The sequence below is a fragment of the Arachis ipaensis genome, chromosome B4 (assembly GCF_059453495.1).
Source record: "Arachis ipaensis isolate K30076 ecotype BB chromosome B4, ASM5945349v1, whole genome shotgun sequence".
In the NCBI taxonomy this organism is placed as follows: Eukaryota; Viridiplantae; Streptophyta; class Magnoliopsida; order Fabales; family Fabaceae; genus Arachis; species Arachis ipaensis.
This window is the reverse complement of record NC_142439.1, coordinates 29,747,937-29,766,576: the sequence shown is the minus strand read 5'-3', so window position 1 is coordinate 29,766,576 and position 18,640 is coordinate 29,747,937. Positions and strand designations below refer to the sequence as shown.

General features: G+C 35.1%; 2 protein-coding genes and 1 pseudogene across 2 annotated transcripts; all 3 read right to left on the bottom strand.

Moving 5' to 3' along the window:
• Window positions 1-7,186: 7,186 nt before the first annotated feature.
• Window positions 7,187-9,730, bottom strand: LOC107639169 (uncharacterized). The gene is made up of 8 exons (XM_088485595.1): window positions 9,597-9,730; window positions 9,274-9,360; window positions 9,162-9,188; window positions 8,629-8,710; window positions 8,393-8,491; window positions 7,963-8,233; window positions 7,825-7,880; window positions 7,187-7,539 (listed from the first exon to the last, which is right to left on the bottom strand). The coding sequence occupies exons 1-5, from the start codon at window positions 9,728-9,730 to the stop codon at window positions 8,417-8,419; spliced, it is 405 nt and encodes a 134-aa protein (XP_088341721.1). The 3' UTR covers window positions 7,187-7,539; window positions 7,825-7,880; window positions 7,963-8,233; window positions 8,393-8,416.
• Window positions 9,731-12,055: 2,325 nt separating this feature from the next.
• On the bottom strand, window positions 12,056-12,782 carry LOC107636277 (peptidyl-prolyl cis-trans isomerase FKBP65 pseudogene; annotated as a pseudogene).
• Window positions 12,783-12,872: 90 nt separating this feature from the next.
• Window positions 12,873-16,810, bottom strand: LOC148567050 (glutamyl-tRNA(Gln) amidotransferase subunit A, chloroplastic/mitochondrial-like). The gene is made up of 3 exons (XM_088483140.1): window positions 16,778-16,810; window positions 16,152-16,293; window positions 12,873-12,967 (listed from the first exon to the last, which is right to left on the bottom strand). The coding sequence occupies exons 1-3, from the start codon at window positions 16,808-16,810 to the stop codon at window positions 12,873-12,875; spliced, it is 270 nt and encodes an 89-aa protein (XP_088339266.1).
• Between the last annotated feature and the right edge of the window lie 1,830 nt (window positions 16,811-18,640).

Here is an 18,640-nt window from a genome sequence, read left to right as displayed (position 1 = left end):
GCATCGTTCGTCATCACAAGTCCGAAATCCTCGGCTACCACCGCTAGAATCCTCCTTTTCCCATGGTTTACTTCCAACAAAACTCTAAACTCTTGAAATTCTAACGACGAGTTTACAAAAGATAGAACCAAACCGACCTCAGGTCCAGGCAATATAAGACTCAAAGCATACGCTTACCTCTCATTGGAGGATCCGACCCCGTCGCCTCACGTGCCTCCAAAGCAAACACACGGCTTGGTTGCTGACTCTTACCCACACCTCGGTTCCTCCCTCTACGGCAGTCCTTAGCAAGGTGCCCTGGTAATCCGCAAGTGTAGCATCGACCATCTCCCTTTGCCATGTGGAACTGAACGTTGTTGTTCTTTCTGAAATCCCCTTGACCTCGTAGATGTTGAGGAGTGTGTTCATTTCTTTTAAAGTTCTATCCCCTTGGTCCAAGGTGATCGTCACGCTCCCTACTAGTATTTCCTCCAGAAGTCTCCTTTGACAAGGCTACCAATTTCGCGTATTCTTCAACCACTCTTGCCTTGTTCACCAAATCAGAGAAAATACGAATCTCCATAGGAGCCACAGCAGTCATGATGTCGTACTTCAAACCCCTTTGATACGTGATACACTTCCAACTTTCATAGGTTTTCGGGGCACCCTGACACACCCTAGAGAACCTACAAAGTTCCTCAAATTTTCTGGTATAATCGGCCATAGGCAAAGAACCTTGCTTCAGCTGCATCAATTCCATCTCCTTCGCTTCCCTTGCAGACTCAGGGAAGTACTTCTTGTAGAAGGCCGTTTGAAATGCATCCCAAGGAACATCTGCATTTTGGAGCTGTAGCAAGCAACAATCTGCCTGCCACCAATGCTGGGCCTCTTCCCAAAGTTGGTAAGCAGCAAACTCTACGTATTGGTTATGCGGGACATGCTATGCTTGCAGTTCACGTTCCATAGCTTGGAACCAGTTATTCGCTTCTGTGGGATTAGTTGAACCTCAAAAACTCGGAGGATGAACCTTGAGAAAGGTCGCCAAGGTCATCGGAGCACCTCCCCTGTTATCTCCTTTTCCTTCCGCATTCTCATTCACATTTCCTTAACCATTTCCATTTCTGTTTCCGGCCGATTGGCTTAACCTCTGCACAACTTGCAGAGTCGCAGTAGCGGTAGCCCCCATGATGTTTGCAAGATTCGCCATTGTCGCCATGAACTCGGCATGGTTATTGGCCGGTCGCTCATTCCTACTCTCTCTTCGTGAACATGTACGACCTCGTCCGCGAGTAGCCATTAGGTTCCTATCTACACCAAACATTTGATATCAAGGTGATCAGTCTCAATATCAAAGGTCTAGTGCTTCAATTATCCCAAAAAGGCACTCACAAACAAGCATGCTATGAGATATCAAGTAGATAACCTAAATAGCATGAAAGAAAAATGACCCAGAGTATGCAATGAAGCACAATCGGTCCATCCCTCAGACTCACGAGGACGAACCGCTCTGATACCACTAAATGTAACACCCCAATTACCCTAAGCTTTACCTCTAGCCGTAAAGCAAAGGTTAATCAGAGATTACGACAGTTCTAGGGCTTATACATATTTATATAGAAGGAAATAATATATTCTAGAAGCCTGATGAAGGATTAAGCTCGAAGACAGAATTACAAAAGCGTGAAACATTCACACGAAGCTAACTCATAAGATATAAGGTATATGTATAAGAAAATAATTCATATACAAATATAAGAATATAATAATCATAGAGAACTAGCCACAGCTTGCGGAGTTTAAGCCAACTAGTTACAAATAGACAGATATAGAGTTTTAGAACAAAAACAGCTTATACAACCTACCTCTCAAATAAGCCTCTAAGGCCATAAAGATAAATATACAACAGATGAGAGTATACTACGACAAAAGTAAAACGGAAGCATACAAAGAAAGAACCATACTCCGCTCTGTCACCATATCCGTAACTTCACCAAGGTGAATTACGACTACATCTGAAAACAACAACAAAGTATGGAATGAGAACCGGAGGTTCTCAGTATGGTAACAGTGCCCAATGATGTAAGATGTAAGGCCCCGGGACGCCGAAGGCAATCCTAGAACTTCACATCACATACTGATATTTAAGCTTAGAACAAAATAAATAAATATACAAAGAACTTAAACCATAAACCAGGGTTATCTAAACTAGGGGAATTCTAACTAATACTATTCACACCGCTGTATCCCACAGCCGTCGCCAACCTAACCTCCGTGCAATCCCATCGCCACCGCCTACCTAACCTCGTCAGCACCAGACAATCACAATATAAATGCAAGCAAGTAAAACACAAGTAGAAGCATATAGAGCAAGTAGTTCAAGTAAAAAAATAGGCATGTTATTCATTTGAGCATACAATTACAAGTCGGCAAAGTAGACAAACAGATAGAAAATGCAGATGATGAATGTCTATCCTATTGGCTTGTGATATCACTTGTCGGTCCATAAATGCCAACCCGACACATCCTTTCGGATGTCGCTTTTCTACCGCACCCACGAATATAGTGTCGGGCACACTCTATTGACCCACGGATATAGTGCCAAACACATGCTATTCACCCACGGATATAGTACCGAGCACACTTGCATGCTTAACCCAAGGATATAGTGCCTGTCACACTCTTGCAGTAGAAAAGATTATCAATCATACTCCAATCCCAGGGACATAATACCCTGCACACTATCATACTTAACCCAAGGATATAGTGCCTGACACATTCTCATTATTCAACAAGATCATCATTCCTCTTTGAGTCTTCAACTCATCATAACCATCATCAATTCATCACTTCCATTCCGAGCTCAATAGTTCATCAATTTCCCAAAGTCATTGTCAACAATCATGATATGCACCACTCTTCCTTCTCTCTCAACTAACTCATCCGCAATACACCAGAAACCTAAACCTCCGTTTGCTAACTTTTCAAAAGAAAACCTAACTTAAACCCCTAGGACCTTTCCCATATTTCAATGCTCTAAAAGAAGCCCAAGAGTCTTAAAATGGTGTTATAGAAGCTTACAATCTTGTCGGGAAGGTGAAATAGTTGAAAACAAAATAAAATTTGAGAAACAGGGCGTGTGCGGCCGCACAGGGGTGTGCGTCTGCATGCCCAGGAAGATTTTCAAAGTGTGCGTATGCGCAGACGTGTGCGTGCGCACAGGGCTGTGCGTGCGCACAGGGCTGTGCGTATGCACAGGTTGTAATTCTTCGTTGATGTGCAAGCGCACAAGCTGTGCTAACGCGGCAAACAGCACGCCCTTCCCTAGCGGTGCATACGCACAGGTCCGTGCATGCGCACAGGTTTTAAAAAGTGCAGGATTGTGCGTGCGCACAAGGCTGTGCGTGCGAACATATTAGAAATCCTGAAATTCTGCAACTTTGCAGGATTTCAGATTTTTAACACAAACTTTGAATGATCATAACTTCCTCTACAAAAATCCAAATTTTACAAACTTTATATCAAATTGAAGGGTTTTCAATGAAATTTAATTCTAAATAAATTTCAGCAACTTTTGAAAATTGAGGCACAAGTTATGACCCTTCAAAGTTCACAAAAAACCAGTTTTTTACCAAAAACCTCAAAACTTCAATTTTAACCAACTTTTCATTCAAAACCAAATCAAAACGTACCCAATCATCATAAACCACTACCACACACAATACCTTACCTGTTCATATCATCTCAATTTTACTTAAATCACTCAACCATTATACCATATCTCGCTACCAAATCCATAATTTCCCACTTAATCATAAATCCACACTCATAATCATAATCAATCAATAACAACCTCAACTAACCAAAATAATTCCTCATAAATTCCAATAGTCATTATCAAACCCTATCCATTATTAATCAAATCCATCATAAAGCTCATCAACAGCAATAATACCCAACAATCCTCAATAACTACAATAACCAACAATAAAAAATCATCATCAATATATGTCATCAAACATCATAATCATCAATATCCTTAATTCCAACCCACCATAAACATTTTACATTAACTCATCACTTTAATTTCTCAAAATTCTCATTATTCATCAATATAGATAATCATCATCAATACTCATCAACATCAATAATCTCCAACAATCATCATCATCCACAATAATCCCATACACCAACAATTAACATTAATTCACACATAATTACTCATACACCCATATCATTCAATCCTATCTTAGGGTCAACTAGACTAAGTTTTCAGAAACATTACATATTACATAAAGAAAACCGAAACCAAACCTTGGCCGATTTTCAATATGCTCAAACACCAAACTTGATTCCAATCAAGCTTCCACCAAACTCCAAACCATCAAAGCCACACCAAAAGCCACCACTAACTCTAAAAACAAGCTTCATACATACAACATAACCATACATCAATAACTAAAGCTCATACTATACCAAACCACAAGGATAAAGAGGTTCCTTACCTTATCCAACATGATTAGGGGTAAAATTCATCAATTACCCACTACTAGAGATCACCTAAACAACCAAAACCACAAAATCTACTCAAAATCATAACCTCAAAAATGCAGAAATATAGGGCACAAAACTGGGAAGTGAGACGCGGTTACTTACCAGGTTTGCTTAGGTAGAAACGTAGAGCTCGACAAGTGTTTCGCGTGGCCGTAAACGGCTTGTCAATTGGAGCTCCGGATCAAAAGTTATGGCTTCCGGAAGGTGGAGGTGAATAGTGCACTCTCTTCCTCCTCTCCTCTCTTCAAAACCGCGGCTCTCTCATCAAAATGGGGAAGAATGGGCTGAAATGCTCATTAAATGAGCTTATATATGTTGAACTTTGGGCCCGGTCCAACCTGTTAGCGTTTTTGGTCCGTTTGACCCAAACCTTTAAGATTAGTGCTCGGTTTTCAATTCTAAAATTATTTTTGTCCTTTCAAAACAATAAACCAATTTTCTAAATCTTATTTTTCTCAAAACACAGTACCTGACAGGCTTAAACCGGTTCGACCGGTTCGACTGCTGGTTCTCGGTCTGTCTCAGAAAATACATTTTTCGACTCAGAAAAATTCATTGAAACCAAATTTTACCTTTATATTTTCAAATTAAAACTCCTAAATTTTGAATCTATTCCGGGCACTAAAATTATTATTTTAAAACGGTTTTACGTGAAAACGCGGGTTCTTACAGGATGCATACGCGCAAATTGGCGATCTTCCAAAAGATGCATACGCATTAAGCATGCGTACACTCAACCTGAAATTCATGCATATGCGTAACCATGAGGAACTCCAAACTTTATTTCTTTATGAATTCTCTACTTTTGCACGCTTAGCTTTTTCTTCACTTCTTCGAGCCATCTTTGCGTTCTAAGCTTGAAATCACTCAACAAACACATCAATGCATTGCATGGAATTAAAGTAAATTAAATTTAGCAATTTAAGAGTCTAAAAGCATGTTTTTAATCATTAAACATAATTAGAAGAAATTCATAAAATTATACTATTTCAGTGAATAAATACAAGATAAATTGATAAATTTCACTCAATTCAATTCAAAATTTACCATAAAATTATAGTTTATCAATGTTCTAACTAGTATTAATAATAACAATTAATGCTTGCTGCTGAAACATTAACAATAACAATAATTAAAAATATATTAAAAAATTTATCATAATAACAATATAATAATGATATCATAATTACAATATTTTATTATTATTATTATTATTTTGAATAGTAATGCATTAACAATAATAATAATAATAATAATAATAATAATAATAATAATAATAATAATAATAATAATAATAATAATAATAATAATAATAATAATATAAAAATTTTATATAACAGTATATTCATAATATACTATTATTATTAACATTATACACGAAAACCGTGTAACTAACAATAATAATGATAATGTTGTAACAATAATAATCATAACAATAACACTAATAACAATAATAAAATTAGCAATTAATTTATATACCAAAAATTTATTAATAACTCTAATAACAATACAAATACATAAACTTATTTATAATTAAAATACAAAAAATACTTTCTTATTGAAAATGATCTAAATATTTAATAATATCTTTTTGAGATATGTAAAATTACGAACTTTTTTTTTTCACTAATTTTTTTACTCACACACTTGACCTCCTTTTTCCTCTTTTTCGATCTTCTTCTTTCCTCAAATAAAAACGCTAATATTATTATGAAGTGTGTTCACCTTCAACCAAATACAATATATATTATAAAGATCAAGCTCACTTCCTTCACGTACACATATCACACATATAAATATCTTTTCTGCCAAATGCAGGTTATGTTTGGTGTGTCCCAAGATGATCAAACTGAACATCTGCTCTGCATGCAAGAGACAAGGACGTATTTTAATGTTGGGATGTCCCTCCCTGCAAAACGCAACTTGTGTTTTGCAGCAGCTATTTTCTTATTTTTTTCGTGTTAATCGTAAACTGTGTTTTATCTGTACAGTTTAGGTCCACATATGTACAAATTACACTACAAGAAACATCGTTAAAATCGACGGCCAAATCGACGGCTAAGCCGTCGATAATATTAAAATTCGACGGCAAAATGGACGGCGAAATTGGTCGCTATTAAGTTTGTCGATTTTTCAAAATGCTAATAAAATCGACGGCTTGCCTAGCCGTCGATAATAATTTAATAAAATCGACGGCGCTTCAGTCTATAATATGAGTTTGAGAATTTTACACTCTTACTAAAATCGACAACACCGTCGTCGATATTATTATATAAAATCGACGCCATTTCTGTCGATATTTGATCCAATAAAATCGACAACATTTTTGTCTATAATATGTTTACTAAAATCGACAACATTACCGTTGATATTGGATCCAATAAAATCGACACAGTTGCTGTCGATTTTATTATTCATATACCAACAAATTCCATGTCTATATTTGGGTTTTCATGTCTATTTTATAATTAAAAAGCGACAACTATTCCGTCGATTTTAATAGATATATTTTAATTATTTTTTTATTTAAAAAAATAGTAAACAATTAATGCTATAACCAATAAGCTCACAGTAATTCAAATCTATTTAACTACTAATTTTATATATACATATGAACAAATAAATAAATAAAATAGAAAAGCATCATATTTTCTATTACTCACTAAGAACTTTGATCAAACATGTGGCACGCATTAGTAACAGTGTAGCTATAAATTCAAACACGGTTTCCTATCTAACAACCCATTCATTATATTCAAAAATATTTCTACCATATTCAAAACAATTGGAAAAAACAAGAAGAAGAAATTGTGAATGTTGGTATATTTGACCTGGAAATATGAATTGAAGGCTCTTCTTTCTTGTAGAAGAAGAGAGAGAGAGAAGAAAGGTTATTGAAGCTCATGGGCATGGGAACAAAGGACTTGAGTATTGTGATAGCATCTGCCACCGTCATTCTGAGGAGGAAACACCACACAACATGCTTGCAAACTCGAAAGCCATTGCCAACTGCCAAGTAGAGAAAAAGAACTCTAATAATAATAACAATAATAATAATAATAATAACTCACTCGTCACAATATCAATGGCATTATATTCATAGTTCACAAGGTTTTTAAGTCCACTCACTAACACATTGTTCACTACTCCTACTTCACATCAGCTCAGTTCATACATCAATAAAATTCCAACGTCTCCTCAATTATACAATCTCTTGGTATTTTTCAAAATTTTAATTATTACAAAACAGAAAACACAATATCCCTAATAATAATAATAATTGAAAATACTTACATTTTATAAGGATCGTCTCCTGCATAACCTGTTGGCTTCGGTATAGGCATCAAAACCTGCAAACAAAATCCAAATATCCAAATACATAAACTAGTGAAATCAATTGTTATTACAAGAAGGCTAACTAACTAAACTAACTGTAAGCTAGTTTCCAATCAAGAAAGAAACTAGTTCCTAAAAGCCAAGTTCAGAGGTCATGTTCGTTCTCTAATGCCTCAGACAACTCATAAAAGATGGTAGCAGCAAGCATGATCTCAGCTCCTGTGCCAAATAGACCCATCATCAAGTCTCCAAGCACAGTTAATACCCCCATGCACATTCCACCATAAACTGCAGCAGTAACTATATAGAGATTCAGTTCCCTTCCCATGTTTGAGTTCCTCTATCCATTCATCGTCACTTGGTGTTTCTACAAAAGCATTGTTTAACATGGGCTAGTAATAAGAACATGGACTAGTTCTGTAACAACACCTTCAAATTCAACTCCCCTGTCACTGTTGATTGTTGTGAAGCTAAAAGCTTTCCAAATTATGCTCCCACATATATTTTAAGAGAGCATATTTGATACTTTTGCTAATGATGTTTCACTTCCTTATAGAAGCCCATCGTGATCAACATCTTTTGGAATTTCAAGTCGCTGATCCATGAACCCCACGGCTCCAATCACCTGCAATGTTCCTAGACGAACAATTAATCTATATGCACCCAAAGGGATACACAATTCATGTGATGTCTATCATTCTAGTTTGAGTATCTATTTTTTTCAAGATACTTTCAAGGTTTACATAAGCATGAAAGCAATACCTGCATTGAGTTGAGATTATCCCAAGGGATCTTTTCGGCTGCAGGTTCCCATAATATTACTCCAAAGCTGTATACATTAGACCTGAAGTTCCCAAGGACAAGCAAAAATGGATTTTCAAGGACTCAAATTTCTTTAAGAACATTTGACAGAAATCAAATTTCTTTAAGAAAAACTACATAAACCAAGATGGCAGCACCGGTACATAGCAACATAAACTAAAAGTAGCACAAATATATTCAACACAATAACGCTATTAAATAATTGGAATCTATTTCAATGTTAAGCCACGATGTAGAACAATTAAAATGGCACCTTATCCACATGGTTGATGAAAATTGAGGAGTTCAAACAACACGTACCTAAGAGTAAAACAATTTTGCTCGGAGGCTTATACAGAAATCTTGCATATTACCTCTGATAATGACGCAGATAAGAAAATAGCTATCTCTTTCCCAATTTTCGCTTGACGTGTGTGCATATATTCAGTGAAATTAAAGCAAAACTAATCATAACAAGAACATCAAAAACTTACTCGTGGTTTTGATAGAAAGAATTCCATCTGTTTTACAAGCATCAATAGAAATTAAAGAGAGGAACAATTAGAAATTATAAATCACGCTAATATAAAGGTATGTGCTCATTACTTGAGACTCGAAGAGAGGAAGACGTAGATCGAGCGAGAATCATCGAGAGTCTGCATATCTTCTTCGATAATTGACATCCCTGAAACGCTGAAGATATTAACTGAAATCGCGTACTCACAAGTTATAGTTAACAAAAAAATCAGAGAACCAAAAAAAAAGAGAAAGGAATCAACAATTCACAGAGCAGAGAAGAAGGCGAAGCTCACGTGTAAGCTTAAATTATGAACCGAAGAGAACTCCATTCGAAAATCAGAAATTCGGGATCACATTTCACAAAACAGAGAAAACAACAAAGAAAAGTAAAGAGAAAAGGAAAACCGAACCTTATTGATACGACGTGTTTCGATTTGAAACAGGGGACGGAGGGATGGCGGCGCGAGTGCGACGGGGCGACGACGGGTGTTGGAGCAGCAGAGTAACGACACGGTGGCAGCAGAGCGAAGAGGCGCGGCGGCATCGAGAGGGAGGGTTGGTGAAATGGTAGAGGTGAAATGGAAAAGTCGCGAATTGGGGTTAACTTCTGAAGTAAATTGAAGTGAATTGGGGCGGAATCAAGGACGCGGGGAGGAAACAGTGATAAAATTTTTTGATGATAAAAATCGACACCAGTTTCGTTGATTTTATTTAGAAAAAAAATTGACATTTTGGCTATCTATTTTACATAATAAATCTAAGCCATTTATCCAATTTTAAAGGGAGATCTTCACCGTTTAAATTTATCGACGGCAAAGGCCGTCGATATAATAAATATTAAAATAGACAACATTTCCGTCGATTTTAAAGGAAAAAAATCTTAACCTATTCTTTGTCGACAATGCGACGGTAGTAATAAAATGATCTAAGTTGCTAAAATAATCGACGATCCAGTCGTCGATTTTAATATTTTATTTCTAATTTATTATTTTTCATTTTATCGACGACCAACTGTCGAAAAATATCAACGAATATTTTGGCCGTTGATTTTTGGTGTCGATAATTACGCTGTTCCTTGTAGTGAAAACACACCATGCACTAATATATTTGAATTACTCTATTTTTTGTCTATTATTAAATTAATTTATGTCATATAGCATTACTCTAACGTAAATAAGTTTATGCATCATTTAATTTTATAAATTTAATTCATTTTTAAGAAGTATATTTGAAAAATTAGGCTTGTGATCCACGAAAACTATTTAATATTTATTTATATCTGGAGTATTTTTGACAAAAAATATTTTTAATATATTTAATTTTAAATTAAGTCTAATTTATTTCTTTTTATTCATGTGAATACTAAATAATAGTACATAACAAAGAAATTTCACAAAATAATTGGATTAATTAAAGAAAAAGACATAATATACAATAAATCAAGATCTTAATTTTATAAGAAAATGTGCGTACACATTTTTTATCTCTAACATTGATCATTGCATATCTATAGGTTGTATCTTTATTTCTATATCAAATAAAATTTAAATATTATTTATATAAAAAATTTTATCCAACAAAAAAATATGAAAAACGCAATTAAGAACAAAGAGATACAAATTGATTAATTAATACCTGATCATTTTAATTTATCAAAGACTTCACTATACATCAAATAATAAAATTTTTTAAGAAATTTATCTATAGGGCACTCCAATTGATTTGAGAAAAAAAAACTTTTCATTGAACTTGCTTGAATTATATATTGTGGAACACGCAAGATGCCCTCCGTGTGACAAAAGTACCATGTTTGTAGAGGGTTGGAGTGCCACATAGGGTACTTTTGTCACACGAAGGACATCTTGCGTGGGTACAAGTTTAGTTTCGATCTTCAAAGGGACTGAGCAAGGTATTATAGTAGCAACTCTAGTAAATCTTCAAAGGGACATTTCATATCAGACAGCAAAGAATAATTGAGTTGCATTTGTCTGCATAAAATCCCATGAATCAAGTTCTATTATCTGCTAAATAAGGTCCTATATACTTCTCTGTCTCACTGCATTTCTTCTCATGTTTAGTGCTTGCTTGGGGACAAGCAAGATTTAAGTTTGGTGTTATGATGACAAGTCATCTTATGCTAGCTTTTCAAGCATTTTTCACTTGTTTCAATAGGTTTTATGCACTTTCTTGCACAATAAGTAAGTGATTTGGAGTGGATTTTCATGATTATGTTAAATCAATTAACCATCATTTATTTGATACAAGAGACACGCCGAATAGCGGCGGTTTTTTTAGGAATTTGCGGTGGTTTTTAACGGCCGCAAAATGAAATTCCAGCGGTTCCACAAGCGTCGCCTGTTAGGGGGTGGAGATTTGATTTTGCGGCGGTTTTGAGAAACCGCAAAACCGCTGGCATAACTCCACTAAATCAGGTTGGTGATTTTGCGACGGTTGCAAAACCGCCGTTATTTTGGTTAGTTGATTTAAAAAAATTTGCAGCGGTTTTACAACCGCCGCAATTTTAAGTGGGCCTTTTAAAAAAAATTGCGACGGTTTTGAACCGCCACAATTTCATGCATGAGCTTAAAAAAAAACTGACCAACTACAATAGTTTATACCATTTTTCTTTACTATAACCTATTTTTTTACATCATATTTATTAAACTTTAAATATTAACATAGAAAAATACTAAATAAACAATATCATGATTAACAAAGCGTAAGGTTAATCAATTTGAGAAGTGAAATAGCACAAAGAATTTTTAAGTAGAAAATCATTGTTAACAGATGAGCATCAGCCAATTGTATGAGATGTTTTTGCAAGCAAGTAATTAACTAGACAAAAAGTTAAAAAAGAACATGTTGAGCCTTATCTTGCAATTGTACTGCACTCTACAGTGAAGGATACAAAGAACTATATATTAAAACCCAAAAAAAAAAAATATTCATGTGATTCTGAATCTCCTCACATCACAACAAATTTTGCTAAGATTTTTGCAGGGAGTACAATACCTTTTCATATCTCTTTGATGCTCTTTCATATTTGCCAGCCTTGAACAGTGCATTCCCTTCTTTCTTCTTCTTTCCAACTGCCTCTATCTTCTCTGGTGTATTCAGATCCCACGATTCCTTTTCCTGTATTCCATTTTTATTAAATTAGTGTTGTTTTTAATATTGTCAGAACCATAAAACATTAGGAACATAAGACAATTCTCTCACACCTTTACAAAGGAAACCAGCTCAACTTCATAGTACACGTTGGAGTTGGGAGGAACGGTGGCCAATTCCTGAGTTGACCCAGATGAGCCAAAAGCATACTCAGGATGTATGGTCACCAATGCAACTTCCCCTTTCTTCATGTTCATCACAGCTTTATCAAGTCCATTAATTACTTGCTCCTCGTCAATTTTGAACTCAAATGGATGCTCATCATCATGACCCTTCTTCACGAAAATAGTCCCATCTTGCAGCTTACCAATAAGTTTCACTGCAACAATAAAAATAACGAATTCAACAACAGCAGCCAATAAAATAGTAAATGAAACAAAGAGAAGCATAATGCAGATCAAAAGCTTTACCTTGAACCGCAGCTCCATCATTGGGACGTTCATACCCCTCTCCCTCCTTCAAGGTCTTCTTGAGAACCTTATTATCCTTGGTTATGTCAGATACAGCCTTCCAAGATATCAACTCAAGATCAATTTGGAGCGAAGCATTCGGAGGTATAGCACCTTCATCACCTGATGCTGGTCTTCCATTCTCACCAAACGCATCTGCAAAACTATACATGTCAATGAACTTGCACATGATAATTCATTGGTGAGTATAAACAGTGGTCACAATCAACTCCCAAGTTTCATATATATATATATATATATATATGAAAGCCTCTACACTGTTTAGAAACCAAGCCATTGATCCTGGGGGAAATGCAGCTAGCTAGCTCTATTCATAATAATAATAGTTCCTAAGATTGATATCAACTCCAGACTCAAGCAAGAGATATACTATCTACATCAATGTAGAAAAAATCAGTGCATACTACCTTACCCCTCTATAACCCCACTTCAAAAACAGAAACCAAGTAAATATGGAGTTAGAGGATAACCCCTCTACATTACAAAGCACACACATAATTTCACTTTCATCCAAATTTAGTAACAATTAGCATTCTATATGCTTTACTTCTTACACTATTCACATCTGGTAACATTGTCCAAAGTTACAAAATCATATAAAAGGTTTGAGGTATAGGAAGAGTTTAATTTTTCTGCACTGGAGGTATACAAAAGAGTTTAACATTGTTATCCAGTAAAAAGCTTGTGTAACTTGAGTGCCATGAAAAGCTTTCCAAGTGATTTATCAAAAAATTATGTTGCACACATGCTAATGTCATATAATAATTCAAACAACATATATTATTTAGTAATAGCAAAATTAAGGAATGCATCCATGCAAATTTCTGCAACTTCTTTTTAATGAAAATGTGTTGTGCATGCAGATCAAAATCAGTGAAATGGTTTAAATAATGTAGCAGCTATTTTGATCATACATTCATGTACATATTTCAAAAATGGGTATACACACCTTCACATGAGATAGGAGAAGAATACTAAACTAATTTTGTGAAGCTGACTTATAGTGACTCATGTTCAATACAAATCACACTGATACAGAAATTGAAAATGTAGAATTTATCAGATAAACAAGTAACTGTAGTATACCTGAATCCAACTCTCTTGAAAATTTTGACACAAGTAGGCTTTATTATTAGTGTCACGTAAACACCAGGCTCAAATTGTTCAATAACTTGTGTTTCTCTATTTCTCAAATAGTTCAGGATGATGTACTTGAAATTCTAGTCAAGGGATTTGTTCTGTTTCTCATATATTCTCTTTGAAATATTTTATGCCATTAATTTGGATGACTAAGCATTTTTTATAAAGAAATATGATGCTCAAATACTAAAGCAGTTTGTAATAAGAAGTGTGGAATTAAAAGTTGAGCAATTGAGATATTTATATATGTAAGTCAATGATTTCAACTATATCCTTGGTAAATAGAATGAAGATACCTGAATAATAGTGGACTCAAAAATTTCTTGCATTGCTTTATGCTTAGAAGACTCATCTGCTGCCAATGTTGTAGGTTCCTTAATACCATCGTTGAAGCAAAGCAATTACTGGGTACAAAAAAATTAGCAAAACCAATTTCAAAGTGCATAGAAAGAAAGTTAGGAGAATATTATGTACATGACTGTATGCTATTGAATCATCAACATCCTTTTCTATTTGACGGTTCCTTCCATCCAGTTTAATAATAAGATATAATATACTTAGGAAAATATATAATATACTTAGAAAATTAGGAAAATATATAATATACTTGAAAATAAATGAAAAACATTGCAGCCAGTTTAATAATAAGAAAATAAGGTAATTGTCAATGCAATTACTTATCCTCCCACCCATATCTATTTTCTCCCTCAGTTGTTGAAGTCTCTGATCATCTCGCCTAAACATTGATCCCAAACCTCAATCTTTCTCTTCTAGTGTATAAATAAAAAATATGAGTTAACTATTTGTAAAAGCTCAGCAGAATGACTGACCAAATCTGACACTTTCTGCCACACGTTAAAGACAGAAACACTAATCACTTAAGGAAGAAAAGGAGGTACCTTCAGACCCTGTCCAGTTCAAGATTTATAATTGAAAAACCTTGGCAGTACTAATGCCAAAAATGAATTTACCGATAGAATGAAAAAAATGAACTTCAGACTGTTGTGAAACTGTACCACTTGATAGGTAATATAATCTAAAGTGTCGAACAAATTAGATTTAACAGGTTTCAACATTAAACTATTGTATGTGGAACCTGTAGCTAATAAATAAAACTTACAAAACACAACTTTCTGTGTTCATACAATTGAAAAATCCAAGAATTCATTTCATCTCAGTTTAAATCAAATTCCAATAGCTAATCACTTTATAAGTTTACTTTGACAAGTAAAAAATTAGTGCAAACTTCAATGAAATGGTGTTTACAAATGCTTGAGTACTAAGAAATTGATCGATAATAGAAGAAATTAATTTTTCTACAAATACATACACAAGGATCAAATACATTAATGACTAATTTTTATCAATTTTAGCACCAAGGAAGCAATAAAGTGTTGGAGCTCTAATCTTGTTAGGTAGTGTGCAATAAACAACCAACCAAGCAGCTATACGGAACAATTCTCAACCTTGAAATGGAAAAAAAATAATTAAATTTTAGCTTTACACATAGAAGGTCCATCTAGTACAAATGTATCACTTCGTTGAAGCATTTTATCAAACAGCATAAGGACATGAGCTACAATGGGGCTCCCCATGTCACAATTTACAAACGCAAGAAGACACTTAAAAAAAGAGAAATTATATACGAACTTAATGTTCCGATCCATCAGACCAACCCAAACACACAATAGTGGTACCTTCAAATCCTTTAACTCTATACAGCAACAATTAACTTGAATTATAGAAGATATAAACAAAATCTAAATCAAATTAACCTGAAAGCATAATCTGAACCAAGAAGATATAGAAAATTTTGATGAAAATAGGGAACAAATATGGATGGAAGAATGAATATATCAACACAAGAATAAAAAGTGACTATTAAATGATTTAATAACAAGATGTACATAAATAAACACTTGTAATGATTTCAGCAACTGCCCATCTTATAGACAAATTATGCCAATACCTTTGATAACTTCAGCTAACAACAGCAGATTAGATGGGATATAACAATTATACCAAATATAAAAGAACTCTTACTTGATTGCTTGAGGTAGCATTAAATCTATCATTACCAGCAATTGCATGAAGGAGAATCTCAGCATTAACGACTGATTAACCAAAGCAACCAATAGTATCAAGTGAAGACGCATATGCCATAAGTTGGCTTCAAACCTACAACACCGCAAAAGGATGCTGGCTGTCTCATGCTTTCACTAGTATCACTTCCCAGTGATACCACACACTGCCTGGCAGAAACTGCAGCTGCCGATCCTCCTGATGATCCTCCTATCACCCTAGAAAGATCCCATGGATTGGTTGTGACCTATTGAATGAACATACACATCAACTGATTAAACCAATCTCAGTTATAAATGGGCCATAGCAAGAACACTAGAATCCATACCTCATAAAGCTTAGCCAAATTTATAACACATCCATGAGTGCTAGCAATGCAACCATGGTTTTAGAACTATGTATCAGGTGCATAGTATATAAAGATCTCTCAATTCGGAAACCTCAACAATAAAATTGAGCTTAATTTCTATCTACAGTGAAGTTTACACTCACTATCTCAAAATGAATCTAAAAAGAAAATTGTTTTTAGAAAAAGTTACACAATTCATTTCACCCAAATTGGAACATGGAAAGAACAGACATAGACTTCAATCCACACAATTAAAACAAAATGCAATGCAATACAATACAATATAATTAAGTATGCTTAGCACGAAATTAACTATAAGCTAGTTTTAGAAATAACAGAATCGCAAATACTTGAAATTAAACATTAAAGAAAATTGAAGAACCTGAAATGCAGAACCTTCAGTGGTGCTACCCATACCGAACTCATCTAGATTGGTCTTTCCAACAACAATGGCGCTAAGCTCCTTCACCCTCTTTACAGCGGTTATGTTGAACGGCGACAGGTATCCTTCGAGAATGCGTGACCTGCCAGTGGACGACATATCAGCAAATTGAAACTTAGTAGCAAATATTTGTAAAAATTATTCTAACACTGCAAATTGAAATTTGGTGTAGATATTGAATGAAAAATGCTAGATAGATTCTCTATTGAGCTTTCTCTTCTTCTTTGTTAAAGCAAAGCAATCAAATTAGTGCAAAAACCAAGAGCAAAACTAGATTCAGAGATTCAGAGTGAACAAAAAATTCAGAACAAATAAAATAAAAAAGAACAAACCAGAAGCAAAGGAGCAGAGCAGAAGAGGAAGGCATAAACAGCGAGCAGATCTAGGTCAGAAGTACGGTTTGGATTGGGTGAGGAGCCTTTCGCCTCTTGTAAAAATGTAAAACCTAGCAAAAAAAAGGGTGAAGGAGAAAAATCTGCAATGGCCAGCGGTGGAGGCGACGTGTAACACCCTAACTATCAAAATGTCACGCTTCCGGCTGCGCCACTCTGATAGCTCGAGTATTACCACGACTCTTATAATATTTAAGATTAAAATATGAGCCTGTTTAAAACTTAAAACCGCATAACCTTTCGATAACTCTTTTTCGTGAAAACCAAAACATACATGTACATACAAATCAGATACAACCTTAAGATATATATATATATACACACACACACACTAGTTTACAAATATACATATCATAATTTCCTATCCCTCTTACAAACTTAATAAAGATAAAGGCGAGGGAAAACAATAGCTACGGTAATACAAAAGGACCGAATAAACAGAAAATAAACATAACTCTCCTGAAACTTCGTCTTCCATATCCTGAAAAGGAATAACCTGTAGGGGAGTGAGAACGTCGTCCTCGCTTGTTCTTACTATAGGATTACAGAAATTGCTATAACAAGATACGTAAAGATAAAATCACTCTTAGAGTTCAGTGATCATTACTTGTCTTATGAGTCTTTCCAAAAAAACCATAGGTTCACATTCGAAATCCAGAAAATTTCTTTTTGAAGACTTGCTAAATTTCTCAAATATTCTAAAACAAAACCTTTTTCCTTTCTTAAAGAAAATGTCTGAAAAGATTTTCCTAGACCGCAACCATGAAAGCAGTTACCTACGCGGTATAAATGATCATCCCGTTCCAAGCATAGGTTCATTAAGTCTATACTGAACCGGTCAGATACTTTATACAGAACTAGGACTCAATATACCAATCACGGCCTCAAGCCCATCCAATCCAACATGGCCCCCGGCCCAAACAGCTCAATCAGCAACCAACTCATCACAAACCAATCAATTCAAACACAATCACAATTAATGTGGTTCAAGCACAATCAAGAGCAATTACAACAAGTATAATAGTTAGCAGTTAACATAAGTATTCACATAGACAAACCAAATACAATATGCACACCCAAACAATATCACATAGATGCAAATGATGAATGCTTGTCCTACTGGCTGTGATATCACATTGTTGGTTCAATTGCCAACCTGACACATTCCCATGGGAATGTTGCCCTTCGGTCACGTATAAATGGGAACCCTCTGGGATAACGTGCCCGCCATACAGTCCAGGATGTCAGTGCCTGCACACTCCTGTGATCCGAAAGGATGTGAGCGGGATACTTTGCCTCCGACCTCACATCTACACGTAAGCGGGATTAACCACCATCCTTACGCGGGCGCCGCAACCTCGACAAGCGGGATTAACCACCGTCTTTGCCAGGCGCAAGTGACTTATCAACA